Genomic DNA, 13,369 nt, shown 5'->3' on the forward strand with positions numbered 1-13,369 from the left:
ACAAGAGGCTATTATTATAAGTTTTGCTTTAAAAAACAGTATTTGTAGCATGTCTCCCTTACATGTCCAGATTTGAAGGAACCTGAATGAGAAAAAGGTTGTTGGGAGAAGAAAAACAAGAACTAATTCTAGAAAAAAGGAATGGAAGAATAAAGAAAAAATATGTGATGTATAAACAGGAGAAAGAAACAAGAAGGTGAAGTCTATTTGTGATAAGCGAGGGAACTGCAACAAGGAAAAGAAAACCAGGACAATGATGAATACAAGGACAGACTGTTGGCCTTCACTGGATATGGTTTTTGATTTTTGAGTGCCTTACAATCATGATGCTCTCAAGAAATATTTGTTGAATAACTATTACTAGGGAGCCAGAAGTTTAAGGATTCAAAAGAACTGGAAACATGGTTGAAGGCACTGCATGAAAACTGCTTAAAGCCGAATTTAAAAGTTATTAGACAAGAGAGGCTTTGATGTTAGGGAAGAATAGAAGAATCTTAAAGTAGAACAAATAGTATATTAATTTGATTTAATGTAATTACTTTTTGAAGGGCTAGATGTTCTGAGGAAAGCATGGTTTCTAAAGGTAAGCAATTCCGAAGGTCATCTGCTATGTTTTTCAACATAATGTCGTTATTGTCTTGAGTGAATTCATCAAAATCTCCTGAAAAAAAAAAAAAAATAGTTCTTTTAGTTGCAGCGATGCCTAGATTAATAATTAAAATGGATACATTTTATATCAGACAGCATCAATCAATTTATAACAATAAACCTTTTAAAAAAATGACAAATTTAAGTATTTTTTGGTACTGGGGAATGAACCCAAGGGTGCTTTACTACTGAGTCACATCTCCAGCCCTTTTAAATTTTTTATTCTAAGACAGGGTCCTTAAGTTGCTTAGGCCTTGCTAAGTTGCTGAGGCTGGCCTCAAATGTGCAATTCTCCTGCCTCAGCTTCTCGCTAGGATTACAGGTGTGCACCACCATACCTGGTGACAAATTCAAGTTCTAACACAAATTTAACTTAAAATGTTGAATTTTTTATTTTCCCAAACTGCCAATCAAAGCAAAGATATTTAAGAAAATATATAGTATTTTAACTATGTTATTTTTATTCAAAAGTACTTCCGTTAGTATTTAGAGTCTGAAGCTCATTAAAAAAAAGTCAAAAATTTTATCTCTGACCACATGGATCAAAACCTAGGATCATAGCTCAAGGATTATTAAAATTACCTTAGTAATCTGAATATCCCTGATTCTGATAAAATGTGCTTGATATCAAATTAAAAAAGACACTAATATCCTAACATCTGGTACAAACTATACAATAAATAATCATGTTGTTCTGCTGCACTAGAGCAAAGAGGAGGATGGGGGAGATACAGTGGGAGAGAGAGAAGCAATAAAGATTAATAGATGGTGAATCTAGATGAGGATATAAAATGGTGTTTTTATTATTTTTATTCAAAAGTACTTCCACTAGTATTTAGAGTCTCAAGCTCATTAACAAGTAATTAGTAATAATAACATTATTGTTTCAACTTTGCTGTGGGCTAAATTCTTTTTTTTTTTTGGTACTAGGTATTGAACCCAGGGTTCTTTTATTTTTGAGCACTAAGCTCCTTTCCCAGCCCTTTTTGTTTGTTTGTTTTGAGATAGGGTCTCACTAAGTTGCTTAGGGGCTTGCTGAGTTGCTGAGGCTGGCCTTGAGCTTGAGATCCTCCTGCCACAGCCTCTTGAGCCATTGTGATTATAGTCATGTGCCACTGTGTCTGGCAGTGAGTTAATTTTTAATTGATTCTAAAAAGTATTATTTCTAAGCAGTTCATATACACATTTAAAATAGAATGACTTATCTAGAAATAAAATACTTTTGAAGTCAGCTACTCTTTGATGCCAAAAGCAGACTGGAAAGGACACAATAAAATGATGGAATAGAAAATAAAGTATTTACCCTTCCTTTAAAAGACTCTCTTATACTAAATTCTTGCTAGGTAAAATGACCCCAAGGGAATTGTGTCTTTCTTACTGTTAAAAATAGCTACAGGGGCTGAGATATAACTCACTGATACAGCACATGCAAGTGCAGTACTCACCACCACCAAAAAAACAAAAAGAAAGAAAGAAAAACAGCTGTAGAAGGAAAACAAGGACATCCGGAAGGAAATATCATTAATTTCCACATCCCTCAAATCTCTGGTTGTCTTTAAGTAAGCTCATGATCTCCTTTTTTTATTTTAAAAAAGTTTTACACTGATCTGTAAAACATAAACATTATACATATTTAAGGGGTATCATGTGAGGTGTTGATGCCTGTGTAATGTTTAAATCAGGTTAAACATATCTTTTTTTTGAACACTTACATACTTCTTTACGGTAAAAACATTCAAAATCCTTTTTTCTAGCCTTTTGAAATTTACAGTACATTATTATATAATGTCACCATACTGTGTAACAGCACATTATGATCTTCTTATTAAACAAAATAATTTTGTTCAGAATGACATCTTCATGTCACAAACTAAAAATTGCAGGTTTTATAGCTTACAAAATTTTTCATATAGAAACTAAGTCATTTAACTATTACAACATCCTTGTGAGAAACACAAAGCAAGAGTACATTTACAGGTTAGGAAATTGGGTGTTTTTTTTTTTTTTTAAATCTTTAATTTATTTATTTTTATGTGGTGCTAAGGACCGAACCCAGGGCCTTGCACATGCTAGGCAAGTGCTCTACCACTGAGCCACAACCCCAGCCGATGGGTGGGTCTTTTAAGGTAAAAGAATTGCCAAAAGTTATAAAGCAGGCCAACAACTACATAAGAACATAAGCCTACATTGATGCCTCTGAAAAATGTGTTCTTTTTCTCTATACCACAAAGATTCTTTCTCTGCATAAATTCTCTTGGAGCAATAATACCACCAAGATAAATTACTTGGCTCTCTGAACTAATGTGGGAAGGCCTTTCAGCTTTTTTCCAAAACTTTCTTTGCATACCTTGGATAATAGTCTCAGTTATTGCTTCAAATAATTTCTAGGAGACAATATAAATTATAGAGAATATATATTTGTTTTTTGGGGGATTGAACTCAGGGCACTTGACCACTGAGCCACATCCCCAGCCCTATTTTGTATTTTATTTAGAGACAGGGTCTCACTGAGTTGCTTAGCGCCTTGCTTTTGATGAGGCTGGCTTTGAATTTATGATCCTCCTGCCTCAGCCTCCCAAGCCGCTGGGATTACAGGTGTGAACCACTGCACTCTGCAAAAATAATATTAAGATGGCTTCCTGGGACTGGAGATGTAGTTCAGTGGTAGCATACTTGCCTAGCATGCGTGAGGTCCTGGGTTCCATCCCTAGCACCACACACAAACACACCCACACACAAAAAGCCTTCCAAATTATTTTAGGTTGAACTTAATTAACACCTTTGATGAATTTTTTTCTATATTAGCTTTCTTAATTATATTTCTGAAATCTAATTTTCCAAAGGTGCTAATTAATATCTAACGTTTGTTTAGTTTCCTTCTGTAGATAGAACACAATGTGAGAGCTTTTATGATTAAAATTTAAAAAAAATTTTTATTGCATATAGACTTGATGCCTTTATTTGTTTTTATGTGGTGCTAGGATCGAACCCAGTGCCTCACACTTGCAAGGCAAGTGCTCCACCACTGAGCTACAACTCCAGCTCTGATTCAAATTTAATTCTAATAATATTACTTACACCAGTGATTTTTTTTTTTAGTTGTAGATGAACACAGTGCCTTTATTTTTATTTATTTATTATTTATGTGGTGCTGATGATTGAACCCAGGGCCTCACACATGCTAGGCAAATGCTCTACCACTGAGCTACAATCCCAGAGTTCACACCAGTGATTCTTGTTAAGTGGTGTAACTAAAGAAGCCCCCCCCACCCAAATCTTATTAAACTAAAATATTTTATAGCCTTTTTGGGTTTAATTATGAATCAAAAACAACCATGTTGGGCTGGGGATGTGGCTCAAGCGGTAATGCACTCGCCTGGTATGCGTGGGGCGCTGGGTCCGATCCTCAGCACCACATAAAAATAAAATAAAGATGTTGTGTCTACCGAAAACTGAAAAATAAATATTAAAACATTCTCTCTCTCTTAAAAAAAAAACATGTTAATAAAACAGTTGTGTTTTTACAAACTTTTATAAAATCAAAGAGTCTTAGAGCAGAAAAGGAACTTACACTATGACCTCTTACTAAAAGGCAAAATACCATGTATGAATCACTTGATACCTGATATATAGTTGTTCAATCTTTACCACATTAAAGGACAGCATTTCTTCCAGAATCTTCCCCTTTATAACATTAGCTCAGTTTTGTTTTCAATTTTAGCTGAAAGTTATCACTCTCTTTAATGTTATGCATTTACTTATAGTCCTTAAGGTATACTAGACTTTGCAGTGTTTAATCAAACATTACCATTAACTTCCAAGAACCCTATAAGGTGGGACTTTCCACAATTTAGAAAAATATCTGAGATCATAAGATTAAGTTATTTGCCTTAGATTCCACAGGTCAGAAACTGGCAGAACTGGGATGAGAAGGCAGGTCCAAGTCTGAATCACAGTATCATACAGCCCCTCTGTAGTACAAAGAAAGTAGCTAGTAGCCGCTCTCCTATCACTACCTTAGGTTTTTCTCCCTCGCTGTAAGCATGGTTCTTCTTATGATGTGGCAGCCATATCCTTCACCATCTTTGCTATCTTATGGGCTTTCTCAACAGCTCCTTTAAATTTGGCCCTGGAACTGAACATTCTGGCAACCTAGTTCTCTAGCCCATGATTACCTTTGTTTCTTTTCTTCTGCTATAATTTTGTAGCACTCTAGAACTCTGATTGCTACTGCTACTGAGTTATTGATAAAGTTGGAAGGAGTGGTGGTGGCAGTAAAATTGTAATGGATCATATGTAAAAATCTAGGAAGCTGGAGAAAAGTGAGACTAGTGGTAAATTGTGAACCATCTCTATGAATTTCCAGCTGACTCCCTAGTTAAATGTATTTTTCTGGGAGTCAATCCCCAAATTGATGTAAGCATCACCAGTTAAAATCAAAGGTACATTGAAACTGCACATTAAATTATTCAGTCACCACTTATTCATTAATAAAGGAAGATTGCATCTGTGTGTGTTTGTTTATATAGTGCTAGGGATCAAACCCAGAGCTAGACAAGCATTTTATCACTGAGCAACACCCACAGCCCCAAAAATATTGTTGAAGGCTATCAGGTGGAAATGAGAGGCATCCCTCAACACGGACAACAAACTCTGATTTAACCACATTCAAAGATAAAAAGATTTCTTTATTTACTACAGGGTTTTGCAACCTGATTCTAGTCAAGATCAAAATAAGGGCCTTATATGGTCAAAAGAAGGCACGTGAAGTTGTATGCTTGGGTGTGGAAATAAATATATTTTCTTATAAAAAGTTTCCTTAAGAGATGTTTAGTAATAATAGCTAATATTTATTAGGTACTATATGTAAGGTACTGTATTAAATGCTGTACATGCACTTCCTTTTAGTCTTCAAAACTGAGGCAACACCATTATTTTCTCCATTTTTGGTTCCAGAGTCTATGCAATCAAACATTGCATAATGAGGGATAAGAAACACTCATTTAAAAATCACTTCTCAGGGATGGGGTAGAGCACTTGCTCTACCATGTATTGAGGGGCTGGGCTTCCTACTTAGCATCATTAAAAAAATAATAATTTCTCCTTAGGTTCTGGTTCTTATTTTCAACTTTTAATTAAACCATCCTCACTCAGCTGGCTTTGGCCTATTCTCTGGAATACACTCTGAATAGAGTTTTTTTTAAAAAAAAGGACCTTGGAATTAAGACCACTTGAATTCAAATCGTGGACCCATCAATTAATTAGGTGAGTTACTTAATTGTGAGCCTCAATTTTCTCATCTATAAAGTGGGAATAAAGAACAATACCTTTATCAAAAGACTGTTTTGAGGATTAAGTGAGTATATAAATTCCATGTTAAGAACATTGCTTTACAGGCCCAGCGGCCTGCTGAGGGGCAGAGCCGCCCCCCACCCCCCTCGCCTGCCAGGTAGGGGAAGGGTGACCACCGACAGAAAAGGCCCAGTGGCCCGCAGCGGGACAGAGCTTCCAATCACTCCTGCAAGGTAGGCGGGCCTGTGACCCACCGGCAGAAGAGGAGCAGCCGCCTGCTGAGAGGCTGAGCCGCCCCCTCCCCCTGCGCCAGCATAGTAGAGGGAACTGGGACCAAAGACAGAGCAGGCCCAGCGGCCTGCTGAGGGGCAGAGCCGCCCCCCACCCCCCTCGCCTGCCAGGTAGGGGAAGGGTGACCACAGACAGAAAAGGCCCAGTGGCCCGCGGCGGGACAGAGCTTCCAATCACTCCTGCAAGGTAGGCGGGCCTGCGACCCACCGGCAGAAGAGGAGCAGTCGCCTGCTGAGAGGCTGAGCCGCCCCCTTCCCCTGCGCCGGCATAGTAGAGGGAACTGGGACCAAACACAGAGCAGGCCCAGCGGCCTGCTGAGGGGCAGAGCCGCCCCCCACCCCCCTCGCCTGCCAGGTAGGGGAAGGGTGACCACCGACAGAAAAGGCCCAGTGGCCCAGGGCGGGACAGAGCTTCCAATCACTCCTGCAAGGTAGGCGGGCCTGCGACCCACTGGCAGAAGAGGAGCAGCCGCCTGCTGAGAGGCTGAGCCGCCCCCTCCCCCTGCGCTGGCATAGTAGACGGAACTGGGACCAATCACAGAGCAGGCCCAGTGGCCTGCTGAGGGGCAGAGCCGCCCCCCACCCCCCTCGCCTGCCAGGTAGGGGAAGGGTGACCACCGACAGAAAAGGCCCAGTGGCCCGCAGCGGGACAGAGCTTCCAATCACTCCTGCAAGGTAGGCGGGCCTGCGACCCACTGGCAGAAGAGGAGCAGCCGCCTGCTGAGAGGCTGAGCCGCCCCCTCCCCCTGCGCCGGCATAGTAGAGGGAACTGGGACCAAACACAGAGCGGGCCCAGCGGCCTGCTGAGGGGCAGAGCCGCCCCCCACCCCCCTCGCCTGCCAGGTAGGGGAAGGGTGACCACAGACAGAAAAGGCCCAGTGGCCCGCGGCGGGACAGAGCTTCCAATCACTCCTGCAAGGTAGGCGGGCCTGCGACCCACCGGCAGAAGAGGAGCAGCCGCCTGCTGAGAGGCTGAGCTGCCCCCTCCCCCTGCGCTGGCATAGTAGAGGGAACTGGGACCAAACACAGAGCAGGCCCAGCGGCCTGCTGAGGGGCAGAGCCGCCCCCCACCCCCCTCGCCTGCCAGGTAGGGGAAGGGTGACCACCGACAGAAAAGGCCCAGTGGCCCGCGGCGGGACAGAGCTTCCAATCACTCCTGCAAGGTAGGCGGGCCTGCGACCCACCGGCAGAAGAGGAGCAGCGGCCTGCTGAGAGGCAGAGCCGCCCCCTCCCCCCCGCGCCTGCAAGGTAGTCGGAACTGAGACCACCATCAGAACAGGTCAGACCTGCAACTGAGAGACAGAACAGGCCCAGTGGCCTGAGGAAGGGTAGAGCCGCCCCCCCCCCACGCCTGCAAAGTAGGCGGACCTGCGACCCACTGGCAGTACAGCCCCAGAGGCCTGCAGAGGGGCAGTGCCGCTGCCTGCGCCTGCAAAGTAGGCAGAACGGCGACCACCGACAGAACAAGCCTAGCGGCCCGCAGAGGGACAGAGCCGCCGCCCGCGCCTGCAAGGACGGCGGACCTGCTACCGACTGGCAGAGCAGGCCCAGCGGCCTGCCGGCGTGGTAGGCACATTGCCCCAATTGGCGGCGGGGCAGAGCCGCCGCCCGTGCCTGCGAGGGAGACTTTGCAACTATACAAGACCAATATAAATATATAGGGGGAAAATTCAATAGCACAACAGTTTCACCAAGAAGAAAGGAACGCGAACAGTATGAAGAGACAAGGAAAGAAAGGACCACAAGCATTGCAGGTCAACTCAACATTAGAAGAGGTAATAGCTGCAGCTGATGGAATGTCAGATAAAGAATTCAGGATATACATGCTTCAGATGATCTGGAGTCTCAAGGAAGACATCAGACAGCAAAATCAGACAATGAAAGATCACTTCAACAATGAATTACATAAACAAATCCAAGAAGCAAAAGATCAACTATACAGGGAAATAGAGGTTATAAAAAACAAACAAACAGAAATCCTAGAAATGCAGGAAGCAATAAGCCAACTTAAAAACTCAATTGAGAATACTACCAGCAGAGTAGAACACTTAGAAGACAGAACATCAGACAATGAAGATAAAGTATTTCAACTTGAAAAGAACATAGACAGCTCAGCAAGACTGTTAAGAAACCATGAGCAGAACATCCAAGAAATATGGGATAACATCAAGAGACCAAATTTAAGAGTCATTGGGATACAGGAAGGAACAGAGTTTCAAACCAAAGGAATGAGCAATCTATTCAATGAAATAATTCGAGAAAACTTCCCAGACTTGAAGAATGAGACAGAACCCCAAATCCTAGAAGCCTACAGGACGCCGAATGTGCAAAATCATAAGAGACCCACACCTAGACACATTATAATGAAGATGCCCAACATACAGAACAAGGAGAGAATTTTAAAAGCTACAAGAGAAAGGAAGCAGATCACATTTAGGGGTAAGCCAATCAGGATAACAGCTGATCTTTCAACACAGACTCTGAAAGCTAGAAGATCCTGGAATAACATATTTCAAACACTGAAAGAAAATGGGTTCCAACCAAGAATTGTGTTTCCAGCGAAATTAAGCTTCAGGATGGAAGATGAAATTAAAACCTTCCACGATAAACAAAAGTTAAAAGAATTTGCAGCTAGAAAACCATCTCTTCAAAACATCCTTGGCAAAACATTACAGGAAGAGGAAATGGAAAATAACAATGAAAACCAACAGTGGGAGGTAGGACACTAAAGGGGGGAAAATAATCAAAGTGGAAAACAAACCATGTTTAGTAACATAAATAAACAAATATGGCTGGAAGAACAACCCATATCTCAATAATAACCCTAAATGTTAATGGCTTAAACTCACCAATCAAGAGACACAGGCTAGTAGAATGGATCACAAAACAAGACCCAACAATATGCTGCCTACAGGAGACGCATTTGATAGGAAAAGACATACATAGGCTGAAGGTGAAAGGTTGGGAAAAATCATATCACTCATATGGACTTCGGAAACAAGCAGGAGTATCCATACTCATATCAAATAAAATAGATTTTAAGCCAAAGTTAATCAAAAGGGATAAAGAGGGACACTACATACTGCTCAAGGGAACCATACACCAACAAGACATAACAATCATAAATATATATGCCCCAAACAATGGTGCAGCTATGTTCATCAAACAAACTCTTCTCAAGTTCAAGAGTCTAATAGACCACCATACAATAATCATGGGAGACTTCAACACACCTCTCTCACCACTGGACAGATCTTCCAAACAAAAGTTGAATAAGGAAACCATAGAACTCAATAACACAATTAATAACCTAGACTTAATTGACATATATAGAATATACCACCCAACATCAAACAGTTACACTTTTTTCTCAGCAGCACATGGATCCTTCTCAAAAATAGATCATATATTATGTCACAGGGAAACTCTTAGACAATACAAAGGAGTAGAGATAATACCATGCATCCTATCTGATCATAATGGAATGGAACTGAAAATCAATGATAAAAGAAGGAAGGAAAAAGAATATATCACTTGGAGAATGAACAATAGGTTACTGAATGATCAATGGGTTATAGAAGACATCAAGGAGGAAATTAAAAAATTCTTAGAGATTAATGAAAACACAGACACAACATATCGGAATCTATGGGACACATTGAAAGCAGTTCTAAGAGGAAAATTCATTGCTTGGAGTTCATTCCTTAAAAAAAGAAAAAACCAACAAATAAATGATCTCATACTTCATCTAAAAATCCTAGAAAAAGAAGAGCAAAACAACAGCAAAAGAAGTAGAAGGCAAGAAATAATTAAAATCAGAGCTGAAATCAATGAAATCGAAACAAAAGAAACAATTGAAAAAATTGACAAAACTAAAAGTTGGTTCTTTGAAAAAATAAACAAAATCGACAGACCCTTAGCCATGCTAGCGAAGAGAAGAAGAGAGAGAACTCAAATCACTAACGTACGGGATGAAAGAGGCAATATCACAACAGACACTTCAGAAATACAGAAGATAATCAAAAATTATTTTGAATCCTTATACTCCAATAAATTAGAAGATAGTGAAGGCATAGATAAATTTCTTAAGTCATATGATCTGCCCAGATTGAGTCAGGAGGATATAGACAACCTAAACAGACCAATATCAATTGAGGAAATAGAAGAAACCATCAAAGGACTACCAACTAAGAAAAGCCCAGGACCGGATGGGTATACAGCAGAGTTTTACAAAACCTTTAAAGAGGAACTAATACCAATACTTTTCAAGCTACTTCGGGAAATAGAAAAAGAGGGAGAACTTCCAAATTCATTCTACGAGGCCAACATCACCCTGATACCTAAACCAGACAAAGACACTTCAAAGAAAGAAAACTACAGACCAATATCTCTAATGAACCTAGATGCAAAAATCCTCAATAAAATTCTGGCCACTCGGATACAAAGGCACATCAAAAAAATTGTGCACCATGATCAAGTAGGATTCATCCCTGGGATGCAAGGCTGGTTCAATATAAGGAAATCAATAAATGTTATTCACCACATCAATAGACTTAAAAATAAGAACCATATGATCATCTCGATAGATGCGGAAAAAGCATTCGACAAAGTACAGCATCCCTTTATGTTCAAAACTCTAGAAAAACTAGGGATAACAGGAACATACCTCAATATTGTAAAAGCAATCTATGCTAAGCCTCAGGCTAGCATCATTCTGAATGGAGAAAAATTGAAGGCATTCCCTCTAAAATCTGGAACAAGACAGGGATGCCCTCTCTCACCACTTCTGTTCAACATAGTTCTCGAAACACTGGCCAGAGCAATTAGACAGACGAAAGAAATTAAAGGCATCAAAATAGGAAAAGAAGAACTTAAATTATCACTATTTGCAGATGACATGATTCTATACCTAGCAGACCCAAAAGGGTCTACAAAGAAACTATTAGAGCTAATAAATGAATTCAGCAAAGTGGCAGGATATAAAATCAACACGCATAAATCAAAGGCATTCCTGTATATCAGCGACAAATCCTCTGAAATGGAAATGAGGACAACCACTCCATTCACAATATCTTCAAAAAAAATAAAATACTTGGGAATCAACCTAACAAAAGAGGTGAAAGACTTATACAATGAAAACTACAGAACCCTAAAGAGAGAAATAGAAGAAGATCTTAGAAGATGGAAAAATATACCCTGTTCATGGATAGGCAGAACTAACATCATCAAAATGGCGATATTACCAAAAGTTCTCTATAGGTTTAATGCAATGCCAATCAAAATCCCAACGGCATTTCTTGTAGAAATAGAGAAAGCAATCATGAAATTCATATGGAAAAATAAAAGACCCAGAATAGCAAAAACAATGCTAAGCAGGAAGTGTGAATCAGGCGGTATAGCGATACCAGACTTCAAACTATATTACAGAGCAATAGTAACAAAAACACCATGGTACTGGTACCAAAACAGGCGGGTGGACCAATGGTACAGAATAGAGGACACAGAAACCAATCCACAAAACTACAACTATCTTATATTTGATAAAGGGTCTAAAAGCATGCAATGGAGGAAGGATAGCATCTTCAACAAATGGTGCTGGGAAAACTGGAAATCCATATGCAACAAAATGAAACTGAATCCCTTTCTCTCGCCATGCACAAAAGTTAATTCAAAATGGATCAAGGAGCTTGATATCAAATCAGAGACGCGCCGTCTGATAGAAGAAAAAGTTGGCTACGATCTACAGTCGGTGGGGTCGGGCTCCAAATTCCTCAATAGGACACCCATAGCACAAAAGTTAATAACTAGAATCAACAAATGGGACTTACTCAAACTAAAAAGTTTTTTCTCAGCAAAAGATACAATAAGAGAGGTAAATAGAGAGCCTACATCCTGGGAACAAATCTTTACTCCTCACACTTCAGATAGAGCCCTAATATCCAGAGTATACAAAGAGCTCAAAAAATTAGACAATAAGAGAACAAACAACCCAATCAACAAATGGGCCAAGGACCTGAACAGACACTTCTCAGAGGAGGACATACAGTCAATCAACAAGTACATGAAAAAATGCTCACCATCTCTAGCAGTCAGAGAAATGCAAATCAAAACCACCCTAAGATACCATCTCACTCCAGTTAGATTGGCAGCCATTATGAAGTCAAACAACAACAAGTGCTGGCGAGGATGTGGGGAAAAGGGTACACTTGTACATTGCTGGTGGGACTGCAAATTGGTGCAGCCAATTTGGAAAGCAGTATGGAGATTTCTTGGAAAGCTGGGAATGGAGCCACCATTTGACCCAGCTATTCCCCTTCTCGGTCTATTCCCTAAAGACCTAAAAAGAGCATGCTACAGGGACACTGCTACATCGATGTTCATAGCAGCACAATTCACAATAGCTAGACTGTGGAACCAACCTAGATGCCCTTCAATGGATGAATGGATAAAAAAAATGTGGCATTTATACACAATGGAGTATTACTCTGCATTAAAAAATGACAAAATCATAGAATTTACAGGGAAATGGATGGCATTAGAGCAGATTATGCTAAGTGAAGCTAGCCAATCCCTAAAAAACAAATGTCAAATGTCTTCTTTGATATAAGGAGAGTAGCTAAGAACAGAGTAGGGTCGAAGAGCATGAGAAGAAGATTAACATTAAAAAGGGATGAGAGGTGGGAGGGAAAGGGAGAGAGAAGGGAAAATGCATGGAAATGGAAGGAGACCCTCAGAGGTATACAAAAGTACATACAAGAGGAAGTGAGGGGAAGGGGAAAAATAATACAAGGGGGACAAACGAATGTCAGTAAAGGGGGCAGAGAGAGAAGAGGGGAGGGGAGGGGAGGGGAGGGGAGGGGAGGGGGGATAGTAGAGGATAGGAAAGACAGCAGAATACAACAGACACTAGTATGGCAATATGTAAATCAATGGATGTGTAACTGATGTGATTCTGCAATCTGTATATGGGGTAAAAATGGGAGCTCATAACCCACTTGAATCAAATTGTGAAATATGATATATCAAGAACTATGTAATGTTTTGAACAGCCAACAATAAAAAATAAAAAAAAAATTAAAAAAAAAATAAATAAATATTAAAATTCTCAAAAAAAAAAAAAAAAAAAAAAAAAAGAACAT

General features: G+C 40.3%; 1 protein-coding gene across 3 annotated transcripts in view; it reads right to left on the reverse strand.

Moving 5' to 3' along the window:
* LOC114088036 (uncharacterized) overlaps window positions 1-13,369 on the reverse strand; it is a 32,956-nt gene that overhangs the window by 13,682 nt on the left and 5,905 nt on the right. For all 3 annotated transcript variants that reach the window (XR_011706598.1, XM_027929594.2, XM_071607831.1), the window contains one exon: window positions 540-661. Coding sequence is in view for 2 of the 3 variants with exons in the window: in XM_027929594.2 (XP_027785395.1) it covers window positions 540-661 (122 nt within the window). In the remaining variant the exon portion in view is untranslated. The remainder of the gene's footprint in view (window positions 1-539; window positions 662-13,369) is intronic.

Source organism: Marmota flaviventris, chromosome 2 (genome assembly GCF_047511675.1).
Source record: "Marmota flaviventris isolate mMarFla1 chromosome 2, mMarFla1.hap1, whole genome shotgun sequence".
NCBI lineage: Eukaryota > Metazoa > Chordata > Mammalia > Rodentia > Sciuridae > Marmota > Marmota flaviventris.